Below are 26,169 nucleotides of genomic sequence, written 5' to 3' on the forward strand. Positions count from 1 at the left end.
AGTGCCTGTACTAAAATTAGTCATTTTTCTTGTCTTTTAAAGCCAAAGATTAAACTTTCATTATGCTTTATTCTTTTAGCCCAGAGGGCTGATATTTTGGTTTTAGTGGCCACTAAAATGAGCATGGTCACTGCACCAATTTTTATGAAAGATACCAACCTGCAGCCACTGTCCAAATGAACTAGCACTGTACTCTTGTTACTGGAGAACTTGCATTCAGTTTTAAAAATGGATTTGAGGCAGTGTACAGAGGTGAAATTCTGACTTTTAATACATATACTTGTAAATTTTGGAAACTTCATAATGCTAAAGGTTTTTGAACTTATTCTTAGTGACATTCATTTCGCCATAGCTTGTTAGTGAAAAATGCTTCTCTTCCCAAATGTGTTGGGTTTAGTTAAGGTTAGTTTAGTATGATTAAATCCAATCACTTAAACTCATGCTGTTAGATGACAAGAACGCTCTCGTCATATTTGAAATTAGACAAGAGATAAAATAAGTCTAGAGGTTGTGCCTCTTTATTGCATCTTTAAAACAGTGCTATCTGGGCTCACGTCAGCTGGGAAACCTTGCTCTGAACCTGTAAGTTCTTACTGTGCAAGAAGCTGACAAGTTCAAATTCTATCTGTAATTACAGAAGTAAACTATCTTGGAGTATGTAATTTAGAAATAAGGGGTTATGGGAAAACAACAGGTGATGCACAGGCCTTGGAGCTATAAAGCTGAAAGTTGTATTGTGTTAGGATGTTAAAATTAGATATTTTCTCCAGCAGATGGCTTAGGATGCTGAAAAAGTGGTGAGGTTTATTATGTTTTTTAGATAAATGCAGGGTTAACTTTCACATTTTCCTGAAGGCCTCTTCCAGCATACACATCATTTTCCAAAGAGGTGGGATATCTAAAAAAATATTCTTTATTATTAGATTATCAATAAAAACAAGTCCAGTGTTTTCTAATGCAATGCATTTCTTTGCATAGGAGGTTTGCATGATGTGTGTCCCCAAGTAAAAAAGAGAGAGTAAAAATGAAAAAGAGAGAGTAACCTTTCTTTGAAGAAAGCCTTCAAGGCTGTTTTAAAGTTTTGCCAGAAGTGTTATCTCCTTTTGTTCGGACTGTTTTAATTGCAGTACTTGAGTGCAGGGTTGAAAGATTGGTTAGTATTGAACACTATCATCCTGCTACATCAAATTGTGCATATGTTGTCTGGAAGCTGCAGGGGTAATATATCTCACACAAATATAGCTGTTTCTGAAGCTGTAATGAAGTCTGGGTTCTCTGGTCCAAAGCTACAGAGTGGATGTTGCAACTCAGCTGATTTTATCCTTGAAGCAGGTCAGCAGCAAGTCTGATCTGTTTGGGCAAGAAAGCGCAGTGGTGGTCAGTTCAAGACCTGCTTGTGCATAGTCCTGTCAAGAGCACTTTGCCAGGGAGAGATCTCACTGATTTAAAGGTCATGACTTAATGGTGAGGTTTTAATTCAGGCAGCTGCACACAGCCTGGGCACTGAGAAATCTGGCTTAGGAACTCTTTCCCCCTCTTTTTGGCAATTGGGATGTTGGGTGAAGAGATACAGTGTAACTATGGAGGAGTCTATTTGACCTTTGAGCGTTTTTTGCATGTGAATCAGAATAATAGCACTTTTCGGGTGAAATAGAATGTCATATGTTTAATAGCAGCTGTGCCAGGGAATAAAGCCTTGTGTTATCCCTGCTCTTTCTATAAATTTAATACCATAGTTTAGTTTAACCACTAGATAGGAATAGATCTTTTCATTAATATGCTTGTGTAGTTAAAGTATTCCTACGCATCAAAATGCTATTCTTGTTAAATTAATATATTAATAACTACCTTTCTATTTTTCTGCACATGAATAAATCTGGAAAAAAATGATAGTAGCTTACAGAATTATTCATGGCTCTATTTTCTGATTGTGAACTGGAAGAAGTAAATTGTTTGAGTCTAAGTAGTTAGTGAGATGATACTGGCATTCTGTATTCATGTGCTTAACTGCAAAATTCAAATTGGAAGCCAACCAGAGGATATTGAGGTCGTATCAAATGCAGTGGATTTATGACTTACAAAGAATTTTTTTATATAGTGGACTGCATGAGAAAATAAAACCCAAAATTAAGTTCTTTTTCAGAGCATTGTTTTTAGTAGCTGCATCCTGACTTAAATACAGAGGTTTGCTTTAAGAGAAAGGAAAATTAATAACGTGTGAATGAGGAGCACCTCGAGTTGAAAAGATTCTGGGAAAAGGTAGTATTTGTAGATGGACCAGGGTTCATAAAAACTAGGAGATGTTTAATTAGAGAAGAGAGTTAAATATTTCCATCATCATAGAGGGGGAAACTCAACGTCTGCTTTCTGCTAGTTAGCAAGGGGTTGCTAGAAGCTCTTAGACAGCAGTGGAGTGTTTTGTATTAGGTACACTGACACGTTTTTACACAAATGCACTCTAACCCAGGCTGCTTGCTATTGGCAGATTAATAAGTGAGTAGCAATCAGTTAATTCTTACACGTACTGCAGTTGTCATGGGGTTGCAGATTCCAGAACCATGTCTTCTTTAGTACCAGATTTAAGAAATCAAAGTGTTTCTGCTCTCCTGGGTTGTAGTCATTGAATTAATTTTCTTGCTTTTATTGGAATGCTGACTGGGGATCACAGTCCAAGACTGTGGGTGTGTAGCATGCACGGAATATTTCCCGCAGTGGAGGTGAATCGCCACTTGTGGACCTTTGTTCTTCCTGGCTTTTGTTGCTCAGTCCTGAAAGTTCATTGTCAGTAGTACCACTGCAGGTCCAATTTCCAGAAATTAAAGAAGTTAAATGCAAGCAAAGTATGATCTAGATTGCACTTCAGCATTATGATTCATAATTGTCTTGTGTCTTTAATAAGTAGCTTGCTTATACTAGAGAAATTAGAAAAACAAAAATGGCAGGGTTGAATTTTAGTGTTGTGTTTTCTAAGATGTATATTGATTGAATTCTTGCTTTTCCACCTAATCCTCGGAGTAACTGTTTCCCTTGTGAAAAAGAAAGCAGGCTACATAGTCAGATTAAAATGAGACAGTACTTGTTGTTGAGACTCACATAATGAAAATAATTCTTGGTATTTTCACTTAGAGCTTGAGATTTAAATGCGTATGGGTGATGGGAAAGCAAAGGACTCTGAGGAGTGGTAATTTCTGTGTTACTGTAGTAAGACAGTCATTGACTGAAAGGAATGAAAAAATGTCTCTATCTCAACTGGTCTTTTTTAGGTTCCAGAAGAAAAGGCAAAAGAGAACTTCAGATAATTGGGTGGAGGTCAGGGAGGGTATAACAATACTTGATCTTCAAAACTCTGTGAAGCCTGGAGTGAAACATAGAATAGCCTAGAAGTATGACTTAATGGTAGGTCCTGAAGGAATATGTTTTATTTTTTGCTGCTCAGAGATCAAGAACAAATAATGAGATTTCTTTGGTCTCAGCCTATACTATTCTTGAAATTATGGAAGGGTTCGTATGAGCCTTGGATGACAGATTTATCATAAAGCTGTACAAAACTGTAGAAAAATGGAAAGCCACCATGTTTCACTGCGGTTTGAGTATTCCAGTCAATCAGCTCTAAGGTGCAGAATGACAGAGTGGTTTGGGCTGGAAGGGATCATCTAGTCTAGTCTGCTTGTCTTGGACAAGGACACCTTCCACTAGATCAGGGTGCTCAAAGCTCCTTTCAACATGACCTTAAACACTGCCCGCATCAGGCATCTGCAAGTTCTCTGGGTAGCCCGTTCCAGTGTCTCACCACCACCCTCACAGAATTTCCTCCTAAAGAATTCCTAAAGAATTTCCTCCTTACATCCACTCTGAATCTACCTTCTTTTAATTTAAAACCATTGACCCTTCTCCTGTAACTACAGTTGCTAGTAAAAAGTCTTTCTCCATATTTCTTATAAACTCCCTATATGAATGGAAAGACTCCAGTGAGATTAAGTTGGTTGTGACTCAGTACAACTCTCTTATTTGTGGGCTAATTTTGTACATTGTCATTTTCTGATATGTTCTTAATTTTGTTTCTTTGGAGGATAAAGACATGTTGAAATTGCAAACATGTTTTTATGGACTTGAGTAAGAATGGATTTTCTCTTCTTGATGTTTTCAGTGGGCCTTTCCAGGTGAATGTGTTCCTTCTCCATTATATCATGAGGCTGATGAATTGGTAGCCATCTTTTCACCACATCCCAAACTTTGTGCACTTAAAACTCATGGGAGTAGTGCATTTTCTTACTTTCTGATTGTTTCATTCACAGTTCATTCAATATTTATTCATTGTACTCCTATTAGTAGTTCTTTCTTCCCACCATGATTGACTGTACGTTCTCTTGCTGGTAAAATGATGTTGAAGGAAGTGGTGTTCTTCTACTTAGCAAAGAAATTAATTACAGCTTATGCCAGATAGAAAAATTCTCTGCTACCAAAATGCCTTGGCCTTTCAGGTTACCTGTAATAGAATCTCAAGTCTGTAAGAGTTATTGATAACTGAAGAAAAAGTTATTTGTAGTGTCTTCTGGTTAATCTTTGATACCCATAAGGATGTTTGTTAAACAATGAGCTACCACAGAACCCAGAGTTGCTCAGTAGTACTGGAGTTTAGCTGTTGAATGGGAAGAAACTATTTGCCCTTGCTGATAAATAGTGTCTGCTGCTTGGAAGGCTTTTTACTGTTATATTTTGTTGTTAGCATTAGGTTTTTGTTGTCAGCTGTGCTGGTCTAAGTACCTACAGCCTTTGAATAACTCTGGGTGCTAACTGGCTCTTTTTGCACTGAATTGCTGAATTGCAAAATTATGTTCCTTGGTTTTGGTATTTCACGTCTTAAGATGGATTTCTCATCAACAACAATATTTCAGTGAAATAATAAATTTTGTGTCTTTAGTGTGGATAAATTTGGACTGTCATATAATGCATATGTTTTCTTTTCCTGTTGCAGGTTATTTTCCTGGGAAACATCACTTTTTGTGTGTAAAGAATATCTCGCTGAGTTGCTGCAACTGAGTGTAGAATGTTACTTGACTTGTGATTCTGATGGAGGAATAACAAGAGCTCAGGCTGCTGCACTGGAAGACATTACAGGAAATACAAAATGTCATCAAATAGGAGTCAGAACCCACATGGACTTAAACAGATTGGCCTTGACCAGATATGGGATGACCTAAGAGCTGGAATTCAACAGGTTTACACCAGACAAAGTATGGCAAAATCCAGATACATGGAACTCTACACGTATCCTAGCACCTATGGTAGTGCTTTCACTGCTGGTAGATTAGAGATAGCTTTTTACTTTTTTAGTTACAAAAGTGCTCTGTAACTCTTTCACTTAATGATTTTTAAGAATGCATGATTTTGTCTTGAAGATTGACCTTTGCTATTTAATATTACTGGCAAATAGCAGGAACATTCTGTTGTCTGGAAAACTGGCTTCCATAATTATTAAGGCTACCTCTGTATTTCAGGTTTGATTACTATTATTTTGAATACAGCACATGTTTAAAGAAATTTTATTAATAGGTCAGATTTTGAGTCCACAATGCATACAAAGAAAACAGAAATTCTTTTTTCTATTAGCCTCTGGCATTATGCTTCAGGTCTTACTGATAATGATGTCCAGTTAGCTGGAAATTTTTCAATTGTCATTCTCTATGTAATACTTCACTTTTGACTTGATTGTGTAATTTCCCAGCTGGAGTGAGAATGTCTGCAGTGGATTTTGCTTTAATTCCTAGCTTGCATTGGAGAGCTGTTTTCTGGCATCTCCCCATTCTGGGTGTTGTTATAAGATGCTGGAAGGGGTTCACCTCCTTGTACAAATGTGCTGAGGTACTGTTTGGAAGTTTGTAGGAAACTTGTTTCTGTCAGGTAGTGTATAAGGATTTTCTAAAACTAATTTGAAGGAGAAATGTGTCTCTTGTTGTATTATAGCTGTGGTGTTTGACTTCAGGATTTTATTTAGAAAGGAAATTCTCTTTTATTTAGCCCATAAGGTGGTATGTAAATGAATTTGATGACCTTTGTTTTACATCTTTTGCTCTGCCTTGCCTCTTGTAACCTTGTATTGCTCAGGAAAATCAGCACTGCTTGAGGAGGTGGTGGTCTACACACTTTGCTGTACGTATGATAGAAATGATAACTGAATACATTTCCTATCATTAAGTTGTTCTGATGGTTTTCTCTATCAGTATTTGGAGTTATGGTTTTTAATGAGGTTATTATTCTGAACTAATGTCTATAGTTGTTGCTGGCACTGATTTGGAGTTGCAGCATATAAAATTTTAGCCTGAAATAATTTTTTTGAAAGGACAGAGCTTTTATAAAAGAAAGAGGAGCTTGAAGGCTATAGACCAGCCAGTTCTGTAGCTCCCTGGACTTTCTAAGGAGGTAGAAAAGTTTTTCTGTACATGTAATCTTAACATCAGTGTGTAGTCTTTTCTATCTGTCCCTGTAGAATCCAGGCTCCAGGGTGTGGTGGGAAAAGCCCTTAGTAGCCTGCTGAGTGTTTCTAGGATACTTCTTTTATAGTGATGGGAAGATGAAATAACATTTGTTTAGGGTCAGAACTTTTCCTAAGATTTAAAATTAGTGTTTTCTTGCAGCACTAGGTTCAACATTGGTTTTGATTTAGTGAAACAGGTCTGTAAAAGTTGAACGTCTGATAGAAATTTGACCTGTGTAATAGAACCTCTGGGAGTTTTTTCTTCTGAGTGGCTTTAATATATTCTTGTTGGTGAGGTCTGTTAAGCAGGGCAGCTGAAGACTACTGATTATAATGGTAGTGGTAAAACACTGGCTTTTTCCCTCTCCTGAAGTTCTCCCAAGATGCTTAGAATGAAGCTGTAAAAGGGATATGCTATCTATTAGTTATTCATTTCTTCCTTGCTTCTGCTTCAAGGAGTTGTTGGTTTGAAAGTAAGGATTGTTTTTGTTAATTCTGTAAGTGAATTGATTTAGGGGGTAATTTTGGGGGCCAGCTTGGATTAATATAATAGTTTGATAACTCAGAATATTTGATTCTGTTTAGGCTGAGTATTTAATGTGCTATGAAGATAGCAATGCATTTTACATCCTATACCAAGTACATGTGTTCAAAAGTTGTGCTTAAAAGATTACACCCCTTTCAAAGCAATAACTGGGACATATTTGCCCAGTCTTTGTGTACAGCAAGTATTGTAGTGGTAGACTTTTATTTCAGGAAGCTTTGCTGATCAACCAACTTAGTTTGGAAAGCAGAACAGCTGCAGATGAGTTTCAGCTGCAGCTGTAATTGGTCTGAAGATCAGCCCTATTACAAGAACGTCTTGACAATTGACAGTTTAGTCTTTCCTCATCCTCTTTTGTCCTGTTTTTCTCTTTCCTCACCCACCCCCCCCCTTTTTTTTTTCTTGTCAGGATATTGCTCCTGGAGTAGATTTCATTTCATCCCTCTAGTTTATAAGAGGGGAACTGTGCATACAACCAAACCTACCTTCAGTCCTGTATCTGCTATTTCAATCAAAATTGATTGGAGATGTAGATTTTGTTGTGCCTTGGTCAAGTCCATCTGGAAAAGAATTAGAATAGTTACGTGATTCAAGCAGTTCAGACCTCTGTCACACCTGCACTTGTTTTCTTTGTTCAGAAGGTCTCTTTTTGTGAAACACTAAATTCAGTCTCTTGAGTAAAGGCTGGAGCCTATGGGATTTTTTCCCCTTCATTTCAGTGGGAGCAGAAACAAGTTGATTATTCCATGAGTTTTCTAGATCTGGGAATATTGAAGAAGTGAACGAAAAATTTTGTTTCTGAATGGTGATTACCAAGTTCCTCATGTGTACTTCTTGTAATTTAGATTTATTTGTGCTTTTAATTGCAAGGTACCTTTTTTTGTGAGATCAGATGATCATGTATTTCCTTCTTGTGTGGTTTGTTGTTTTGGTGTTTCAATTTTTTCCCCTCCATGTGAGATTCTTGAAAATGAAATCTATGATGTTTTTCTGTTCCTACCCAGATATTATGTAATTTCTAGTACTGAAGAGCCTAGTTGTTCCTACAACAGTAACATTATCTGACAACCAGTATGACAAGCTAGCTCAGAATTACATGCCAAGATTGACTTTATGCCAAAAAGAGAAATAGTCAATAAAATTAACTAGATTTCTAGGAACAATAGACCTAGCAGCACCACTAATACTGTGAGGGAAGGACCTGAGCACCCTGTTTCCCATTTAGTGATTATTAGTTTGGAGGCTGTGATCCACAGGACTCCCTTGTAAAAGTCAGCGTTCATTATATATATATAATGCATATAATATATAATATATAATATAATCCATATATATATATGGAGGAAGCCTTAATTAGTCTGTGCAAGAGAGATCAGTACTTTTGTGGAGCAAGTTTTGAGTTTTTGTTTTGAATTGGTTGAAAACCTATTACTTGGTTTACTAGAGTTATTCTTACTCAACTTATTTATGTTGCTGTAGGCCACTTGTCTTTATAGCCACTTCTTCTTAACTCCATTTGACAGTGATAAAATATTCATACATCCTGTGCTATTTTCTTCTCTTTTGGCAGAAATTGATGTCCGTTTTTCAAACTAACTATATGGTAAGCCTGCGATTTATTTTTCTCAGACCTCATGGTATGAGAGGATGAATAGGGGTTTACTCAACATTTGTATTGAAACTCAGTGGAGAGAATGAAAGGGTTTTGTTACTTTTCTTGTTTTATGTATCTTAAGAAGTTTCTCAGGCCAAATATTAAAATGTCAGAAAACTTTGCTGCACTATATCAAAGTGGTGTAATTTTTCACAGTGACTTAGACAAAGAGCTGAGTAACTTTCCTAAAATACTTTTTTTGTTGTTGAAGCACACATCAACAATTTTCAGGTAGCATGAGTGAATGGAAAGGTTAGTGGTGTACTTCTCTATTGTATGTGTGCACTGTTTATTTGAAATGCCGAAATTTTGACATAAACTTATGCTTTCACTGCTCTGATTTACAAAACATAACCTGAGAAGCATTTTTAGGGATTGTTTTAAACAATGGAGCTAATTTATGCCCATACAGAACAGATTAATCTTTTTGTTGAAGTTTAATATTTAAAGAAAATTTGAGAAAAATAAGACGAGTTTAAAGATTCCAATTGCTATTAGTTTATAACAAATAAGATTTGTATCTGCATGAGGATGTCTTTAAACATTTTCATTGATAAGAAGATGTGGAATAATAGTACTGTGGAAGATAGGATGTGGTTGTTTAACTAAGATATAAATGACAGTGTCCACATTACAGTGTTCAGATAGGCTTTCAAAGTCTTTCAAATGTTATACACATAAAAATTACACCGTTGATTTCAACAGGTTCTTAGAATACATTTGAGTAGTTGATTGTCATCATTATCACATAGATCTTATGTGGAAATTTGAAGAAAATGACTAGCTTTATTATGATTTAAAATTTGCTTGTCTTACACCAATGAATTGGATCTTACAAATGTGTTTCTTATATTATTCCATTATTAGGCATCATTAGTAAATATTTTCAAAATAATTGTTTTAAGTTTGTCGAGGATAGGTAAAGGCTAGGCTGTTCTGTCACATTTCATTATTTTATGAAAAATCCTTGCTTATTGTGATTCAGTTTTGTTCACTTATTTTAACAAAGTAGTTGCTACTGAATATCCATTGGATCAAATGTAAGTAATTGTATATCAGAAAAGGTCACTGTAATAATTTTATAAAATGGGATTTTTTTCTCACATATTAGGAAGTGATATAAGAAAATACTATGTTGAACATTAAATAATTAAGTGTAGTATGCTTACACTCTAAAAATACCAGATGACTCAGGATAATCTGTCTGTTCATAAAATAGAAAGTGTAAATATATTTAACTTTTTTTTTTTGCTGTGAGTAGATTCAGCACCAGTGGTATATGTTGACCAAGCAAAACCATGAAGCCCCTTTCCTGGCATCTGTTTGCCTAGGTCTTTTGTAATTCTTTCTATTGCAATCGTCTTCTGTCTTGAATTCCTGTATTTTAGTAGGATTTTAGATCAGCAGATGCATATTAAAACTGTGAAAATATTTTATTTTCTAATCACATGAATCTCTTGTTACCAGGCAGCACGGTATGTTCTTGTTTTTTCTTTGTGAACAGATTATTTTGCTCTTTCTATGCAAAAAAGATACTGAGGTGTTAGAGCATGCACTTTTTTATTTACATCTCAGACACTGTTCCACTTTCTCTTAATATTCTGTCACTCTAAGCCATCCTTTCACTTCAATGTCAAATTGTTTAAGGTCACTTTGGATACATCAAGACAGCCTCTTCTGTCTGCTAGTATTAGTCCTGCATATATTCAATATCCTGTTTCATAGGACTTCTCATGTTCCAGTTAGTGCTTGTGTGAAACATGAAGATAGAAGTCAATGTATTTGTTGACATGTTTGAAGGGTACATAATACACTTTTTCTTGTGTGGAAAGGTACATATAATTGTATGCATTTGTGTATATTTACAAAGATTGCATCTTCAGTTTGAAAGAAGGACAGAATATGTTTTTATTTGTGCAATCATTTCCTTTCTTTATGCACTCTTCCACAATGATTGCTTGCTGTTCTGCTTGCTTTTTATAGTAACCAGTAATATTCTGTTCAGAATCAACCTCTGTCAATGCAAGGAAAGTAATTTAAAAGCCACCTCAGTTATGGAGGTTCTTACACTCCCTGGCATAAAGACTGTACACTTTGTTTATGCATTTGGCTTTGAAATTTTGTGTTTTCCTTGTAACTCAGTGCTTCTCTGTGATTCTCTTGAGTTTATGCTGGGGAGAGGGAAACAAGATGTTACCTGTTAATCTTCAGCTGGCTTTTGCTGAAGGTGTCTCTGAGATCTCTGATCTCAGACTTGTAGAAACATGTTTGAGCTGAGTTATGCCTGGATTTTCATAGCAGCTGCATGGCTGATGCTGTAATAGCTCCTCAATCTCTTGCCTCAGTCCTTCCCTGACTAAAATGGTTTGTCTAAAACTGAGTGATTTAGCAGAGCAGTTGTATCAAATCTGAAGACTTAAATGTATCAATTAAAACTGAATCGCTTTTTAGCACGTGGTGAATGTGTTGGGCTGGGTACAGGATCTTAATTTTGTTGGTTTGTTTTCTCTGAATTGGTTTGTGGGGGTAACCCTTACTTACCGGGTGATGAACTGAACATACATAAAATCTCTTGCTAATACCTCCCTGAAAAGAATGAAGGTTTCGGGGTTGTTTGTTTTACTGCTGCTCCTCACAAAGCTAAAGTGAGTGCTCAAAGCACTCGTTCTGAAAAGCAATTGGTTTTTTACAACTTCACAATTTCACAAACTCATGCAAAATTCCTTCATCCATTTAACTCACAAAACATTAAACTCATGTAGGCATGTCCACTTTTCTTAGCAGCTGCTCTTATGTCTGGGGAAATCCAGCCTAGTCTTCTGGATTTTGACAGGACTTGAATGGCTTTAATTTTGAAGAAAATATGTAAAGCTGTTCTTTAGTAAACATAATAAACTGTGTTGTTTGTATTAGAAGTGGTTCTACAATAATACAAAGCTTCTATAAACTTCCCCAGCAATTTTCCTATCAGTGTTTTCAGTAACTCTCTATATGATGTTCTTGAATGCCTTTGGTGTAATTTTCCTAGATTTCTGACAAAAGTGGAACTAATCTCAATTTAGTCCTGTAGGCCAGCTACTGAGCATGAAGTTAATGACTGCTTAAGATCTGTGAAATAGCAAATTTATGCCTAAAACTGATCTTTATAATAAGGAGACTGGAAGTAATGAGAAATGGTGATTGGACGGTTGTTCAACTTGGGTTGTGGGCATCTCTGCGCTGTAGTTTTCTGCTGTGTTGTGTTAATTCTGCTTCCCTTTCAGTTCCTTTAGTCTTACATATCTGTTCCTTGCACAGACTTCTTCCAGTTATGTTAATTTTTCATAGAAAAATGGAAGAACTCTGGGGCCCCGGCTGTGCTGCTGAAAGGTGAATCACTTTATTATCTGAGCAGAACGTTTTTCTCTTAAAAACTTTAAGACTTTTGCAAAACTGAGTGATTTATACTCATCAGTGTAGAGAGTCTGAGTGCTTTTCTTGTTGTGTGTTGAATTACAAAACTGATAAATTTTCTCGTATAGCTTAGGCTTGCATTTGCTTCCGGAGGAAAAAACCTGTATGGAGTACTTTGGTACTTTTCAAGGGCAGAGGGTAGATTGGGGTTGACCATGGCATGCTCAAGCTTGTGTTTAGTTGGCATACTTGCTCAAAAAATGTATGCAGTGCTGCTGAAAGAGCCTGTTTCCCTTCCCCCGAGTGGACACAGAAGTTGAGATCTGCTCATCAAAGGGTCCTGGGACAGGGACCACACTTGGTTGTAATGTTGGTTACTTCCCCAGTCCACAAGTGACTGCCTGCATGAGCTCCCATGTTACTGGAAACCAGGTGGCAAGTAAGCTCTCCACCTGGATTGTGTGTTAGGACCAGTTCCTTCAGTGAAAGGGATCTTACACAAGGCCTTAAATCCATTAGGGTGTGGCAGGACAGGATTTGCTGTTGTTGTGTTGCCTGTCTTTAGGAACTGAACCAAGGTTGTCAAAAGTAGTGTAAATTATATTGATAACAGAGGTGGTAAAATTTTTTTGTCATTGGCTACTTTTTGTTTTGAAGACTTTTGGAGGAGAATATAGTTCTGAAAAGGATTTTTCATGAACAGCACAATGCTGAATTATTTTATAAACTTTGTTGCAGTTTTCTTCCTAAATTTTTTTTAGACTAGTAAATTAAATTTTTCCTTTACTGTAGGGAAGGTGTAGAGGTTAGAAGAATTGATCTTGATCTGTTCCTCCTGTAGATGGTTTGTCTGCTGAGCCAAATCTGAAGTTCAGCAGCCCAAAGCTTGAGGATCAGCACAGTTTCACTGTGGTTCAAACTTTTCTATTGATGAATTAACTTCTCTGCTTGTTATGGTATGCAAATGCTATACAGAATGGTGCAAACGCCCCCAGAATGTTTCCTGGTAGCTGTTTGCATATGTGTATACCTTACAGCACACAAAGCATTGAGGGATTTATTTTGCCTTCTGCAACTAAGAATTCTTTTCATATCATTCCCCTTGTGATTCTCAGATGGACTGTCATACACTTTTGTTGTAAGCAGTGCAAATCTAATTTTGTTTTGAATATGTCAGTCTTTCTGTCAGGGGCTGGCTCTAGCAGATGGGGGGACAGATTGTAAACAAAGTGTGAGAGAGCATGCTTTATGTAAAATATGTCAAAGAGTTACACTTGCAAACTGCCTTCTGCATGGGCAAACTAACTTTAGTTTGACTTGTATGGAACAATGAAACTAGAGCACTTCAAAAGTGCTGTCTTGGACCCTTTGGCTAGCAAATCTCAAGCCAGAATAAAAGGTAAAGATGAGCATTATTGGAATTACTTTTGTTGCAGCTCAGGTGATTTCTGTCAAGCATGGACAAAAAGCCTCAGTCTCTGTATTTACTTTATGAGGAGTCGTGGGTTCAATAATAAAATGTATGGGGTAAGAAAAAGGCCTATGTCGTCTAATCTTGGCCTTTTATTTTTCTGAAGGCTGTTGTGATTGTTTGTAGAGATGAATAGAATGTTTTTGTCAGGCAGTACTCTCAAAACTGCAAGAATTACCCTTCATGTGGACAATCTTCATATTTTCAGGCAAGCTCAAAGCCATGTGGGATAAGAGAGTTAGGGGAAGAAGGAGGCAAGACTGTCAAGGGGATATTTATAAATCAGCCCTAAACGCCTAGTTATCATGATGGGGAGGTTTTCTATAAACAATTTAGAGAAATCTATTTATTAGCTATTTTAAAATTAACCTGTGGGGCAAGCCTGCTTTTCTTGTTTGTAGCAAGAAAGTAAGTTGCATATCTAGAGGAAAATGGTTGTGTTGTGTGGTGTTCTTCACCTGAACAAGGAATTCTGAAATCAAAGTGTAGATAGTAAAAGTAGCAACAGTGCCAGGGAATTTGAACAAACAAATGAGGAGGAGGTGAAATAAATCAATAAAGTCTAGGAAATCAGTGGCTGATAGAGATAAGAGGCTGATTAAAACTTCAATTACTTCAATTCAGTACAAATGAAGGCTTTATGTTGTTGGTTGACATTGTGGGAAATTTAGTTATTTAGCATCTGGATGAGGTAACAGATTAGAAATAAATGTATGGTGTGTATTTTCAAAAAGGGTTAATCTTGAACAAAGAGCATTACTATGCAATGACTTTCTGAACAAGCATGTAAATATAGACTGTGAGTAGGCTTTCCTTGCAGTTTGATGTGAAGATCCTGAGCCTTGCTCGTGGTGGCATGCAGGATACTGTAATAATTAAACACAGTTTAAGGGTATGTTTTGTCTATGGAGTGTTTTATAAAATTAATTAAAGAAGTTAACTGGATATTTGAAGACAATTTTCTTGAGCTTTATACTACTTAGAAGCAAATCTGTTTAAAATGACTGTAATGCATCATATATTTGTGGTTTATAATTCTCTTGGTATTTATTTGTGCTGATGTCTTCCCATTTTTTTGTGCTGGACTTTGTGAAGGGAAAGATAAAAGTCAAGTCTCTGCAATATATTTATTTCCTAGTTCATGGTGTGCCGTGGGGGAAACCTGTCTTCTGATTAAAGCTGGGTCCACTTGTGTTGAGTGATAAAGTACTGGAATAATCTGCCCTGGGAGGTGATGGAGTCACCATCCCTGGATGTGTTTTAAAAAAGACTGGATATGGCACTTGGTGCTGTGGTCTAGTTGAAGTGTTAGGGCTGGGTTGGACTTGGCGATCTTGAAGGTCTCTTCCGACCTTGTGATTCTGTGAAAATCCAGAGCCAAATTAAACCGTCTGTATTGGTTAATACAGTGTTTTCTAGCAAGGGATGTGACTCAAAAGCCTGTGTTTGGACTGTCAGTAGAAGAGTGAGTGCTCAGTAGCTTCATTGCTGTTGGCTGATTGTTATTTGTGTGAGTCATTAGGGTAATTTTTGTTATCAGATGTGAGTCCTCATCAAGTGCAATTTGGATGGTACCTCGCTGTTTTTTTTTTCTTGCTTGTGGAATGCAACTTCTTTAAGGATGCCTTCTGAGGTGTTTAGGGCAATGTGACTTCCACTTACTACTTTGGAAGAATTCTGAATGTTTGAGTTTTTTAGGTCAGAAAAGAGAATGTGTTCTTGAAGTGTTACATTAACAGCTACAGCAAATCTTCCAGGCTGTAATAGTATAACAGGAAGAATATTGCTGGCACTTGCTAGGGTTGTCTGCTGCCTGTCTGATACCTGGCTTAAAGATGTAAAAAGCAAACTTCCTACCCTGTGACAGATCTCAGATTTTTCAGGTACACAGCAGTGAAGTTGCAACAAGAACTCTAAAGGTAATCCAGAGACCCTTCAGAGACTTGGGATGATAGCTTAAGAGATCGAAAGCTGAAGTAGTTTTTCCTTTCTCCTTCCAGTTGCAAGGAATGATGAAGGAAGAAACAGGAGGAGCTGACAGATCAGTACTTGGCTCTGAGCCTGGTGTCAGTGGCAATTTTTTGCCTTTTTTTCTTTAATCAGGGTTAGGTTTATGTGACACCAGTCCTGCTGGTGACAGACATTATACACCTGTCTCAAAAAGGGAAGAGTATCTTTGCAGATTATGAGAGTTATCAGGTCTTCTAGAGAGAGCTTTAAACTAGATTTGAAAAGGAAAAGGGATAAAACCAGGGGACAGCATACAAATTTTTGAGGGATGGTGTGCTAGTGAGATCCACTAGTGAGATCCTTCAACCTGATATCTCAGTGGAGGTAGGTGATGGAGATCCATGTGGCATCAAATAAAAAAGGATCACTGTGTGAGAAACCACAGAATTGCCTGGTCACAAAGGAATCAGGGCTTCTAGCTGAAAAAAATCGTGGTGGCATCAACAGTCCAACCAAGTGCATCTGTATGAATGCAAGCAGCACAGGCAGCAAGCTGGTAGCCAGACACAAGCTTTCTTCCCAAGGCCTCAGTGCTGAAGCCAGTTCTGTTTCATCTCTTCAGCAATGAGACAAGGGGATCAAGTGCACCCTCAGTGATTTGGCACAGGACACCGAGTTGGGTGAGAGTGCTGATCTGCTGGCGTGTGGGTAGGCTCTGCAGAGGGGTCCAAAGAAGCAGGACCAGTGGGCTGAGGCCCAAGGTATGAGGTTCAGCAAGGTGAAGTGCTGGGTACTGCTCTTCAAGCACAACCCCAGGCAGTGCTACAGGCTGGGGGAAGAGTGGTTGGAAAGCCGCCATGTGGAAAAGGACCTGGTGGTGCTGTTTGACAGCTGTCTAAACATGAGCCAGCGTGTGCCCAGGTGGCCAAAAAGGCCAATGGCATCCTGGCCTGTATCAGCAATGGTGTGACCACCAGGACCAGGGCAGTGACTGCTCCCCTGCACTCTGCACTGGTGAGGCCACACCTCGAATCCTGTGCTCAGTTTTGGGCCCCTGTACAAGAGAGACATTGAGGGGCTGGAGCGTGTCCAGAGAAGGGCAAAGGAGCTGGTGAAGGGTCTGGAGCACAAGGCTGATCAGGAGTGGCTGAGGGAGCTGGGGGTGTTTAGCCTGGAGAAAAGGAGGCTCAGGGGGGAGCTCCTTGCTCTCTGCAGCTACCTGAAAGGAGCAAGGGGAGGGTCATCCACTTCTCCCGTGTAATAAGCAAGAGAACAAGAGGAAATGGCCCTAAGGTGTATCAGAGATGTAGGTTGGATATTAGGAAAACTTTCTGTACAGTAAGCATTGTCCTGCATTGGAATGGTATGCCCAGGTAGGTGGTGGAATCAATGTCTCAGAAGGTATTTAAAAGACCCTTAGATATGGTGATTAGGGAGATGGTTTAGTGGTGGACTTGGTGCTGTATTAGCAGTTGAACTCATCTTAGAACTCTTTTCTAATCTAAGCAATTCTATAACTCTGATTTTACACTGAAATGTCGGGATTAACCTGTAGCCTACAATTGGGTTTTAGTGATTCTCATCTTATGGCGTGCATTTAAATGTGTGTGTGTCTCACACATTTATTATCGCTTTTCAGGTTTGTCCAGTGTGCCAATCTTAAATGGCCAAATCTTTTACAGAGGATGGTGTTTGAAAGAATGCAAAAATATTCGCTTGTGTTTTCAACTACTGAATATTGCTTGAGACTAGTATTGAAATTTCTTTCAGTTCAAATGAAAGCTTCTGTATTTGTAGAAGACCAATATAATAGATCAAATAAATTTCATTTAAGTAATCGTATTAGCAAATTCCACTGCGTTGTTTCCTTGGTGGTCTTGTTAAGTAAGCATTAAATAAATTTAATGTTGGGGTCAGTATTTTCAATGCCCTCAGCAGTCTGACACAATTTTGCTGCAGATAATTTTGCTGAAAATTACTTAATTTTCTTAGCTGTGGTTTGATTTTATGTGGGCTAGTACATCTTGTAATGCATTGTGTTTAAGTCACTCACAGTTGTATAAATAATAGCTTATTGAAATTAACATTGTTTTTCATTTTATTTTTAATGTCTTATGATGGCAAGTATGTTCCTTAACTTTGCTGTCAGTCATGTTTATAACTACTGTACCAGTGTACACCAGTCTAATCAAGCACGGGGAGCTGGAGTACCTCCTTCTAAATCGAAAAAGGGCCAGACACCTGGAGGTGCTCAGTTTGTGGGCTTGGAATTGTACAAACGGCTAAAAGAATTTCTGAAGAACTACTTGACAAATCTCCTTAAGGTAAGATGGGGTATGAGATTGATCTGCACTTGTAACATAAACTGGGGTGAGAAGAAAAGCTGTGTCAAAAAGCCTAGGGGTCTATGCAGCCAAGGAAGTAAACAGAGTGATCTTCAAATGTGCTTTTATCTCCATAGCCATTAGAATGTTTTGTTGACCTTACCTCAGATACAGATCAGTCCCTAAGCTTGTACCTGTGAGCTGCTTTTCCTCTTCAAGCCGAAGCAACATTTTATAGAAGTAATGTTACATGACATCTTAAGCTGTCCTGTACTTGAGCAAGAATGGCTAGACTTTCCAAACAATCAACCAGCATATTAGGGATGCTGAAAAAATGGATGCCTATCATGTTGAAAATGCCTGACAGCAGCCTTTATTTTAGTTTATAAATAAACTACTAATAGAGCTGGATTTTGTCTTGAATCCAGAGGGACAGGGGTGTCTTCTGGAGCTTTATCTGTGCTGTGCATTTTTTTCCCAGCCTTTTAATTTGAAAATCTCCTACTGGCTTTGTGCTTTAATAATGTAGAACTAAGTGTATTAGGAGTATGTTCTTGTAAATACATTGCATGATGTGGATTTATTACACAGTCGGTTTTTATACCCTGATGTATCTTGGTTGTACCTTAAAATTGCAACAGTACTGGCAAACTTGTGATTTCAGGATGGTGAAGATTTGATGGATGAGAGTGTGCTGAAGTTCTACACTCAGCAGTGGGAAGATTATAGGTTTTCAAGCAAAGTATTGAATGGGATATGTGCCTACCTCAATCGACATTGGGTTCGTCGTGAGTGCGATGAAGGTCGTAAAGGAATATATGAAATTTATTCAGTAAGTAGCTTTTTGAAGTGAATGATTTGTCCATTTTATCTGCCGTGTTTGCATTATCATCCTGCAGATCGCTCCTTGAATGTTGTAGGAGGTTCATAGAAATTTTGAAGAAGTGGGCAAAGTGGCATTCCCCCTCCTTTCCCTACTCCTGCTCCAGTATATTTGTAAAAATTCCAAGTCTGTGAGATGTTTAATCTGCCTTGTATGTATTGGGACTTCCAGTAGTAGACTATTGAGGGTTGTCTGTTTCTGAATATTTGCTGCTTAGTGTTATCTGTGTGCCTCAGCGTGGCCTTGTCATCCCACTTAGAATTCAGCCAAGCATTTCAAACACCAAATGAAGCAGTAAATAGTATTTTTTTTCTGATGACTTCAATACATTTCTAAAATTTTTTTACCATCCAAGCTGCTAAGATTCAGACAACATTTGGTTTGTAGTATAAGTTATTTTGGTACAGTTCTGAAAGATTAATATGTGATCTTGATAATTTTTTTTAATGTGAAGTAATATAAATAAGAACTTAACAGAACTTCTGTATCTCAGATAACTAAAAGGGCTTTTTTAAAATAAAGGATAATTACTGTCCTCACTGGTGAAGGATTAGGAAAGTGCCATGCTATTTTCCCGCTTCACTAAAATAATTTTCCGTATGGTAGAAAAACAGTTGGTATCCTTAGTTCCCTTCCTCTTAACTTTAGTAGCCTGATGCTAAGGGACTCTGTCAGCTTGGAAACTGCCAACAAAAAATATGTTTTCATAGTAACTCAAAGTGGGTTTTGTTAGTTTCCAGAGCTGGCAGTGGATCCCCTGGTAGAGAAAGGAACAACTTAGTAAAGTTAGTGGTAAAGCCAGTTGTAATTTTAATGTGAAACAATCTCATTGCTTGAGAAATGTGAATGCCAAAATACAGTTTTAGAAGTTTTGATTAGTTAGAATACTATATCAACTTTCCTTAAAGAGAGTTACCCTACATGTATATGTGTATATGTAAATATTTTCTTTATTCCATCTTCTTCCTTCTTTTACTTCTAGCTTGCCTTGGTGACCTGGAGAGACTGCTTATTCAGGCCATTAAATAAGCAGGTATATAAATTATTATATTACAACTGTAGTATTATTTTATAGGGTTGATTTCATATATTGTTAGTAACAGCTTCAAGGAGTCTGGAGGGGGGGGCAGAGATTGTGCACAGACCTGGAAGATACAATGAAACTTTATGCTTCTCCTTTGTGATACTAAAAAAAATATAAATATTTGAAGGAATTTGAAGGCCTTTGTGTGTGTGATTGAACCTTGATACCAAGACTATTCTGTTACCTCTCTGCTGAGAGAACCCTTGGCTTTTCTTTAAAAAAGCTAAGGGGACTGAAGGTAGCAATTTCAGTGGTTAGTAAGCTAAGCAGGAGTACAGGCTGATGACAGTCATGTCTTAAAGTTTGGGAGTCAAGATTGGATGAGAACAGATAGTGACAGGCTGAGATTTGGGCTCTCCTAATGTTACTGTGAGTTGTTACATTTATGCTGATGCCTGGGAGATTCAGGTTAGCCAAATGTTTACAATTAGTGAATTGACACTATAATATAAATAAACACATTCCATCACAATTCTTAGGTACATGTGTAAGTTGATTTCACTTCATAGCAGTACTTCGTGATAAACTAGTTGCAACAGATTATTTGTCCAAAGAACAGGTAGTTAATTCAGTTCCTGCTACAGTGTTTTCTATTTCAAGAATAAAACAAAGAGAAGTTTGGCTTAGAAGGTGTATTTTGAAATTAAAGAAAAAAATACTAAGCACTTTAATACCCAGGTACACCTTGCCACTAATTAGACTGTAATTGTTGTATAACTTAAAGGTGTATCATTCTCTGTAGGAACTTTATATGTTCAGATCTCCTTCAGTGTTGTTCTCAAAGTGCCTGACTTTTCCTGAATATGAAAATAGACTCCTAATTAAGTATGGTGTTTGATGTACCAGCTGCTTTCTCTGTGCTTGATTTAACTTTTAATCCCTGTTTTCTAAGGTAACAAATGCAGTGTTGAAATTGATTGAAAAGGAAAGAAATGGTGAAACTATCAATACAAGGCTGATCAGTGGAGTTGTACAATCCTATGGTAAATGTGATTTCTTTAAGATTCTGTTACTTTCTTAAAAATAAAGAAATAAATTTATGTACCCTAGCAGAGCTCAGAAGTAACATCCCACTTCCTCGGATATCCAGTAGACTTTTTCTTACAGTAATGTAAATGCAGTTATGTATTGTTTAACTTCACATTTGTACTGATACTTTATACAGTAACAGTTAATCATACCATATTTGTAAAACTTGAGAGTGCAACTGATAGACAAGAGTATTCATCGTTCACAAATCAGTTATTAAGGAGCTAAATCTGGAAGTGGGGAAGGATAGTAGTTTGCATAGTAGAGTGGGGTTGCTTTTTCCCTTTTTCATAATATTGAGAGCATTGCCATCCAAATTACTGACTAGTTTCATTAATAAAAGCAAAAGCATATAATCTGGAAGAACAAAATATGGAAGGAGAATTTGAACTAGCATTTGAGATAGTGAAGTTTTCCAAATCCTATAATCCTACATTGAAGAAATATCTAAAAGTATAGTTGACATTAGTAATGTCTTGTACTGATATTGTTTAAAAGCAAAATCAATGTACTTTTTAAAAAAAATATGCTGATACAGTCCCAATTGATTGCTTTCATCTATGTTAGAAGGAGTGTCCTTGTTTATTTTCAGGATACCACTTCATAAAAAACAATTTTGTCATTTCTTGGTCTTTTTTGTTTGGTTGTGTTTTTCCTTTAGTGGAGCTGGGGCTGAATGAAGATGATGCATTTGCAAAAGGACCTACACTAACTGTCTATAAGGAATCCTTTGAATCTCAGTTTCTTGCTGACACAGAGAGATTTTATACACGAGAAAGTACTGAATTCTTGCAACAGAACCCAGTCACAGAGTACATGAAGAAGGTAAATTATTTAATCTGCTTTGTGTTTTTTGTTTTTCTGGATACAGATTTTTTTAGAGATAATGGAATATAAGTTCTAGGCTTTTATTATCAGTTTCTTGAAATGATGGTTATTTTACAGAAACAGCTGCTTTTTCCTGTAGTGATGTGCTTCTGTGTTTATCTGGACTGAAGTTTGTCTCCTTACTGCATTTCAATGAGTACACTGAAAGTATGGAACTTTCTGAACAGTCAAAACAGAAGATTAAGTTAAAATAAATTCAGATTATTTTTTTGAAGATTTCAAGATACCAAAACAATAATTCTGCTTTAATACCACAAGTTTACCCTTCCCTTACAAGGAAGAGTGTGTTGACACATTTATTGAAATACCTGCCTGAGCAAGCTGGCTAAGGAAATACATCATTAATTAGCTTTAATTCTCTCAGAATATTTTAGTGTCATGAACTTCTACACTGTGCTTCTTATCAGAGAGGCCAGATTTAAATACTTAACTTGTCTCTGGTTTTGGGGATCCCAGACAGGGCAACTAAGAGCAAGCAGGATAAACATTGGCTATTTCTAGCCTGGTTGTTAGGTCAGTCTTACTGACCCAGTAGTAGATAGGTCATTTTCCACCTTGGACAAGTGCTGCTTTATATATATATTTTCCCAGCACATTTCATCACTTTCTGAATTGCTGCTTGTTTATTCCCTTTCAGCTTAGTTAAAAAAATAAGAGAGCTTTTCGAGTATACAATGTGCAGATACACATCCCTCCCTGCAGTATTCTAATGCTTTTTACCAGAGAAAATATCCTTTCTTAACGTGGCATTAAAGTCAATGAATTACCCAAAAAGAAAAAAAAAAACATGGGAGGGAAAGTCCTAGAAATAACACAGTAAAAGGAACTGTGCCTTTAGTAGTTTCCCAATAATTACCAGACCCAACCTATGTTTACTTTTCTGTTGTTGAATTAATTATTTTTTGCTACTTCCCTTTCAAGTTCTCCTTTTAACTTTCATCCTAATATATGTATAAAGAAATTTCAGTCATTCAGAACCTGAATGACTGGCTCATCCAGACTTCTCAGTCCAGGACAGTAAAAAGCTGTCTGAAGGTCATTGCTATTTCAAGAGCTAGAGATTACGGACAAGTAGAAATAGCTTATTAGTACCCCAAACAATCCTCAAGGCTTCAGAAATCCACAAAACAGTAACTTGCTTTGCTTGAAGCTGATGTTGAAGATGAAAGCACATAAAAAGTTAGCAGACAGCAGGGGAAATGTTCTGCAGGACAATGTGTAGCCTTACATATCTGCTCAAATTATTGTATTAGAGATTTATACAAGCCATTTGGGCACTCTTGGCATCTCCTTACAGACTAGTGGCTATAAGATCTTGCAAGTAATCTGATAAAAGCATGAACTGTGAACTGAGTAATCTGCTCTTAGTACACTTACTTGACATTCTCACTGGAGCACTGTACTTTGAGTTCTGTCTGGCGATAAATAGCATTGCAAAATAAAAAGAAACCTTGGAGTACCTTAGGGCACACCAGCATAGCATGACTGTTACCATGTTACGGTAGAATTGTGTTAGTGTCTTGTAGAATAGTCAATGAAATCTTAACTAGAACTAGGATTTGTGTATGTAGTTGTATAGGCAGACTTCCTGAGTTTAGAAGGATTGTGAATTTTTCTTCTCAGGCCAGATCTCATGAGTAAAGCTGGCATAGCCTGATGTGCTGTAGGGAGATATTTCTTAAGACTGTGCCTTGATACAAAGTCTTACACTGACATTTTCATCTTCATAGTTGAAACAAGTGAAGATACTGTTGTGTGAACTATTTTTCAGTTATTTCTGAAATGTGACTTTGAAAGGAAAATGGAGTTATAAGAACAACAACAACAAAAAAAAAAAAGAGTGTAAGACAACATGAAGTTAGAGTAAATATTTCTTTTCATAAAAGACCTCACAATGACAGTTGACTGTTAAGATTAAAAGCGAAGGTCTAAGGATATTTTAAGAAACAGCATTAGAAGTGGCGTAATTTCCTGAACTATAGAAGTACAGAATTAGTTAAATACAGGATAAGTAGTTCCAATGTTAATAAGAAAGATTTGCTGCTATTTGCTGTCAGTAAGGAAGTTGATTGTTATTCCATACTGGTAGGAAACTGGCAAGTACTTTGGAGCTGGAGCTTATATCCCTTCTCAAATTGCTGATTTCATTTCCTATATTTTGATCAGTACTGGTTTAGCTCTAGGAGACAGTAATCCAAGACCATTTCACAAGATCTAATTGCAAAATCATTACAAAATGAGTGAGGCTAACAGTAGCTGAGATGATTGAAAGCTGTCTATGTGTGATGGAGTGCACTGGCAGTCTAATTGTTCCTTTTTTATTGTCTGGAATATGATCTTTCGTGCTTACTTGTTACTCTGGCATACTGGGAAAATGAATTAACCTAATTACATTATCTTGATGATGTTGTTAATTTGAATAATTTGGGCTGATAAGAGGACATACACCCTCTATCCCTAATAATGTGCTGCAGTTACAAATGGTTTGTAATGCGAATCCTTAACAATTTTGCAAACAAAATAGAGGTAATTGTTATGTAAACAATTTCAGTTTTACATTTCGGCATAAGTTCTATTCCTTGAATGACATTTAGAATTTTAGTTTGCCAGGAAGATATGCATATGTAGCATTTCATATCCCAGATTAAATGCTAGTATAATTTAAATGATTGTAATTTCTTGGGAAGCTTTTCTGTGTAAGAATGTAGATGAGAATATTCAAATAAATTTGTTATGGGCATAGCATTAAATTGTAGTTTCCTGCCTTTTAGTTTTGTGGAGCTATGAAATACATTCACATTTGTCTTAAACAAAACTACCTCTGTAGCTGGAGAGCTTGCTGATCCTAAAATTGCCAGCACCTCATGTCAGCAGCTTGCTCTTTTTCTGACAGCGTATTTTCATCTGTAAACTCTTTATTCCCCAGCAACAGGAAAACAGTCTTGCTGTGATTCTCCCCCACCATTTAAACAGCACATAGCATTTTCATCAACATAAACATCAATTCCAAATGTATTTTATGATTCCTGGAAAAATAACTGCTCAAGTAGGTGGTCCATAACACCAAACTAGAGAGTGGTTTGCTTGTTATTGTTGTTTTCTAGAAGAATTTACTGAACAGTCACCTGTTTTCTGCTGTTGGATTGGTGTTCTGCCTTCCCTGCAGGTTTCATGTTTGTCTGTGTTTCTGTAGGCCGAAGCTCGCCTTCTGGAGGAGCAGCGTAGAGTTCAGGTGTATCTCCATGAGAGCACACAAGATGAGCTAGCACGAAAGTGTGAGCAAGTACTTATCGAGAAACACCTGGAGATATTCCATACAGAGTTTCAGAATTTGTTGGATGCTGACAAAAATGAAGGTACGGAGTTTCAAACACTGGCTTTAGGCTTAGAGCTCTCCTCTCTGATGGTATGTGAATGATGTAAAATCTTGTGCTAGCTAAATGTCATTTGTTCAGGAATTAGATTAAGAGAGAAGATAGTCACTAAACTGATGGACAGGCAAGTTTTGATGAAATGAGGATGGCTGAGGATACTGCTTCAAGGACCCTACCCCAATCCCAGATATTAAGGCAGAACAGTACTAGTTTGATTTCTCTTAATGTGGCTGGAAGAAGTTCAAGAGCAGTTGTGCCATCTTTCCAGCAGGAGCTAAAGCTTGTGTGAGATTGGAGGTGAAAAACAGACCCGTACTCTTTCCAGCTGTTTCAGTTTAATCCATGGATCTTCCTGAGTCAGCACTGTGAATTTTAAAATCCAAAGTGTTCAGAAGTATGTATAGGAAATGTTAAAAGATGAATAGATGCAAATAAGCAGCTTTTGAAATGGAGTGTATAAAATACATAATATTGCATATAGAGCACAAGGAAAGGGTGGAAATTATTAATTGATGAGTTAATTTTGGCTGTGAAAATTATTCTTAAGTGTTGCTAATAGATCAAGTTTATATTGTCATAGACAATACATAAAATAAAGACTTCTTCAACTCTTCCTCTGAAATAAGTGAAGATTTTCCGAGTTTAGGTATCTTTAAGGAATTGTCAGTTGTGTTGTTGGTTTGTATGAGTTTCTTTAGGAGTTAATAAAGAGCACAAAATAACAGCCAGAACTAATTCCTGTGGATCATAGAGATGATAACAGTGAATGATGATTGTGATTTCCCGGTTGAGGAACTAATGAAATCTGTATTTCAAGTCTTGAGTATGGCTGTATAGCAGAAATACTGCTCTTATGAAAGTTGCAGAATGTAAGAGATGCTGTGGTTAAGTTACTAATGATGAAATTGTTCATTTGAGAGTTTTAAATTGTAACTATGACTCTGTCTCATTGTATATCAGTCTTAAAATAGCAACCATGAATTATGACTATCTGTAATAGTAATGTTGATAACTAAGACATGCTTCAAAATCAAAAAGGGCAATTCAGCATGATTAGTAGGTCAGAAGTTGGCTGATTCAAATGTGAATAATCTGTACTA

The 26,169-nt window shown here is 37.0% G+C and overlaps 1 protein-coding gene across 1 annotated transcript in view; it reads left to right on the plus strand.

Moving 5' to 3' along the window:
* Positions 1–26,169, plus strand: part of CUL1 (cullin 1) — a 55,605-nt gene that overhangs the window by 13,098 nt on the left and 16,338 nt on the right. The window contains exons 2-8 of the mRNA XM_063405829.1: positions 4,976–5,268; positions 17,637–17,811; positions 18,476–18,643; positions 19,677–19,727; positions 20,671–20,761; positions 21,469–21,632; positions 24,889–25,051. Of these exons, the coding sequence (XP_063261899.1) occupies positions 5,129–5,268; positions 17,637–17,811; positions 18,476–18,643; positions 19,677–19,727; positions 20,671–20,761; positions 21,469–21,632; positions 24,889–25,051 (952 nt within the window). The 5' untranslated portion in view covers positions 4,976–5,128. The remainder of the gene's footprint in view (positions 1–4,975; positions 5,269–17,636; positions 17,812–18,475; positions 18,644–19,676; positions 19,728–20,670; positions 20,762–21,468; positions 21,633–24,888; positions 25,052–26,169) is intronic.

This window comes from Prinia subflava, chromosome 1 (genome assembly GCF_021018805.1).
Source record: "Prinia subflava isolate CZ2003 ecotype Zambia chromosome 1, Cam_Psub_1.2, whole genome shotgun sequence".
Lineage (NCBI taxonomy): Eukaryota > Metazoa > Chordata > Aves > Passeriformes > Cisticolidae > Prinia > Prinia subflava.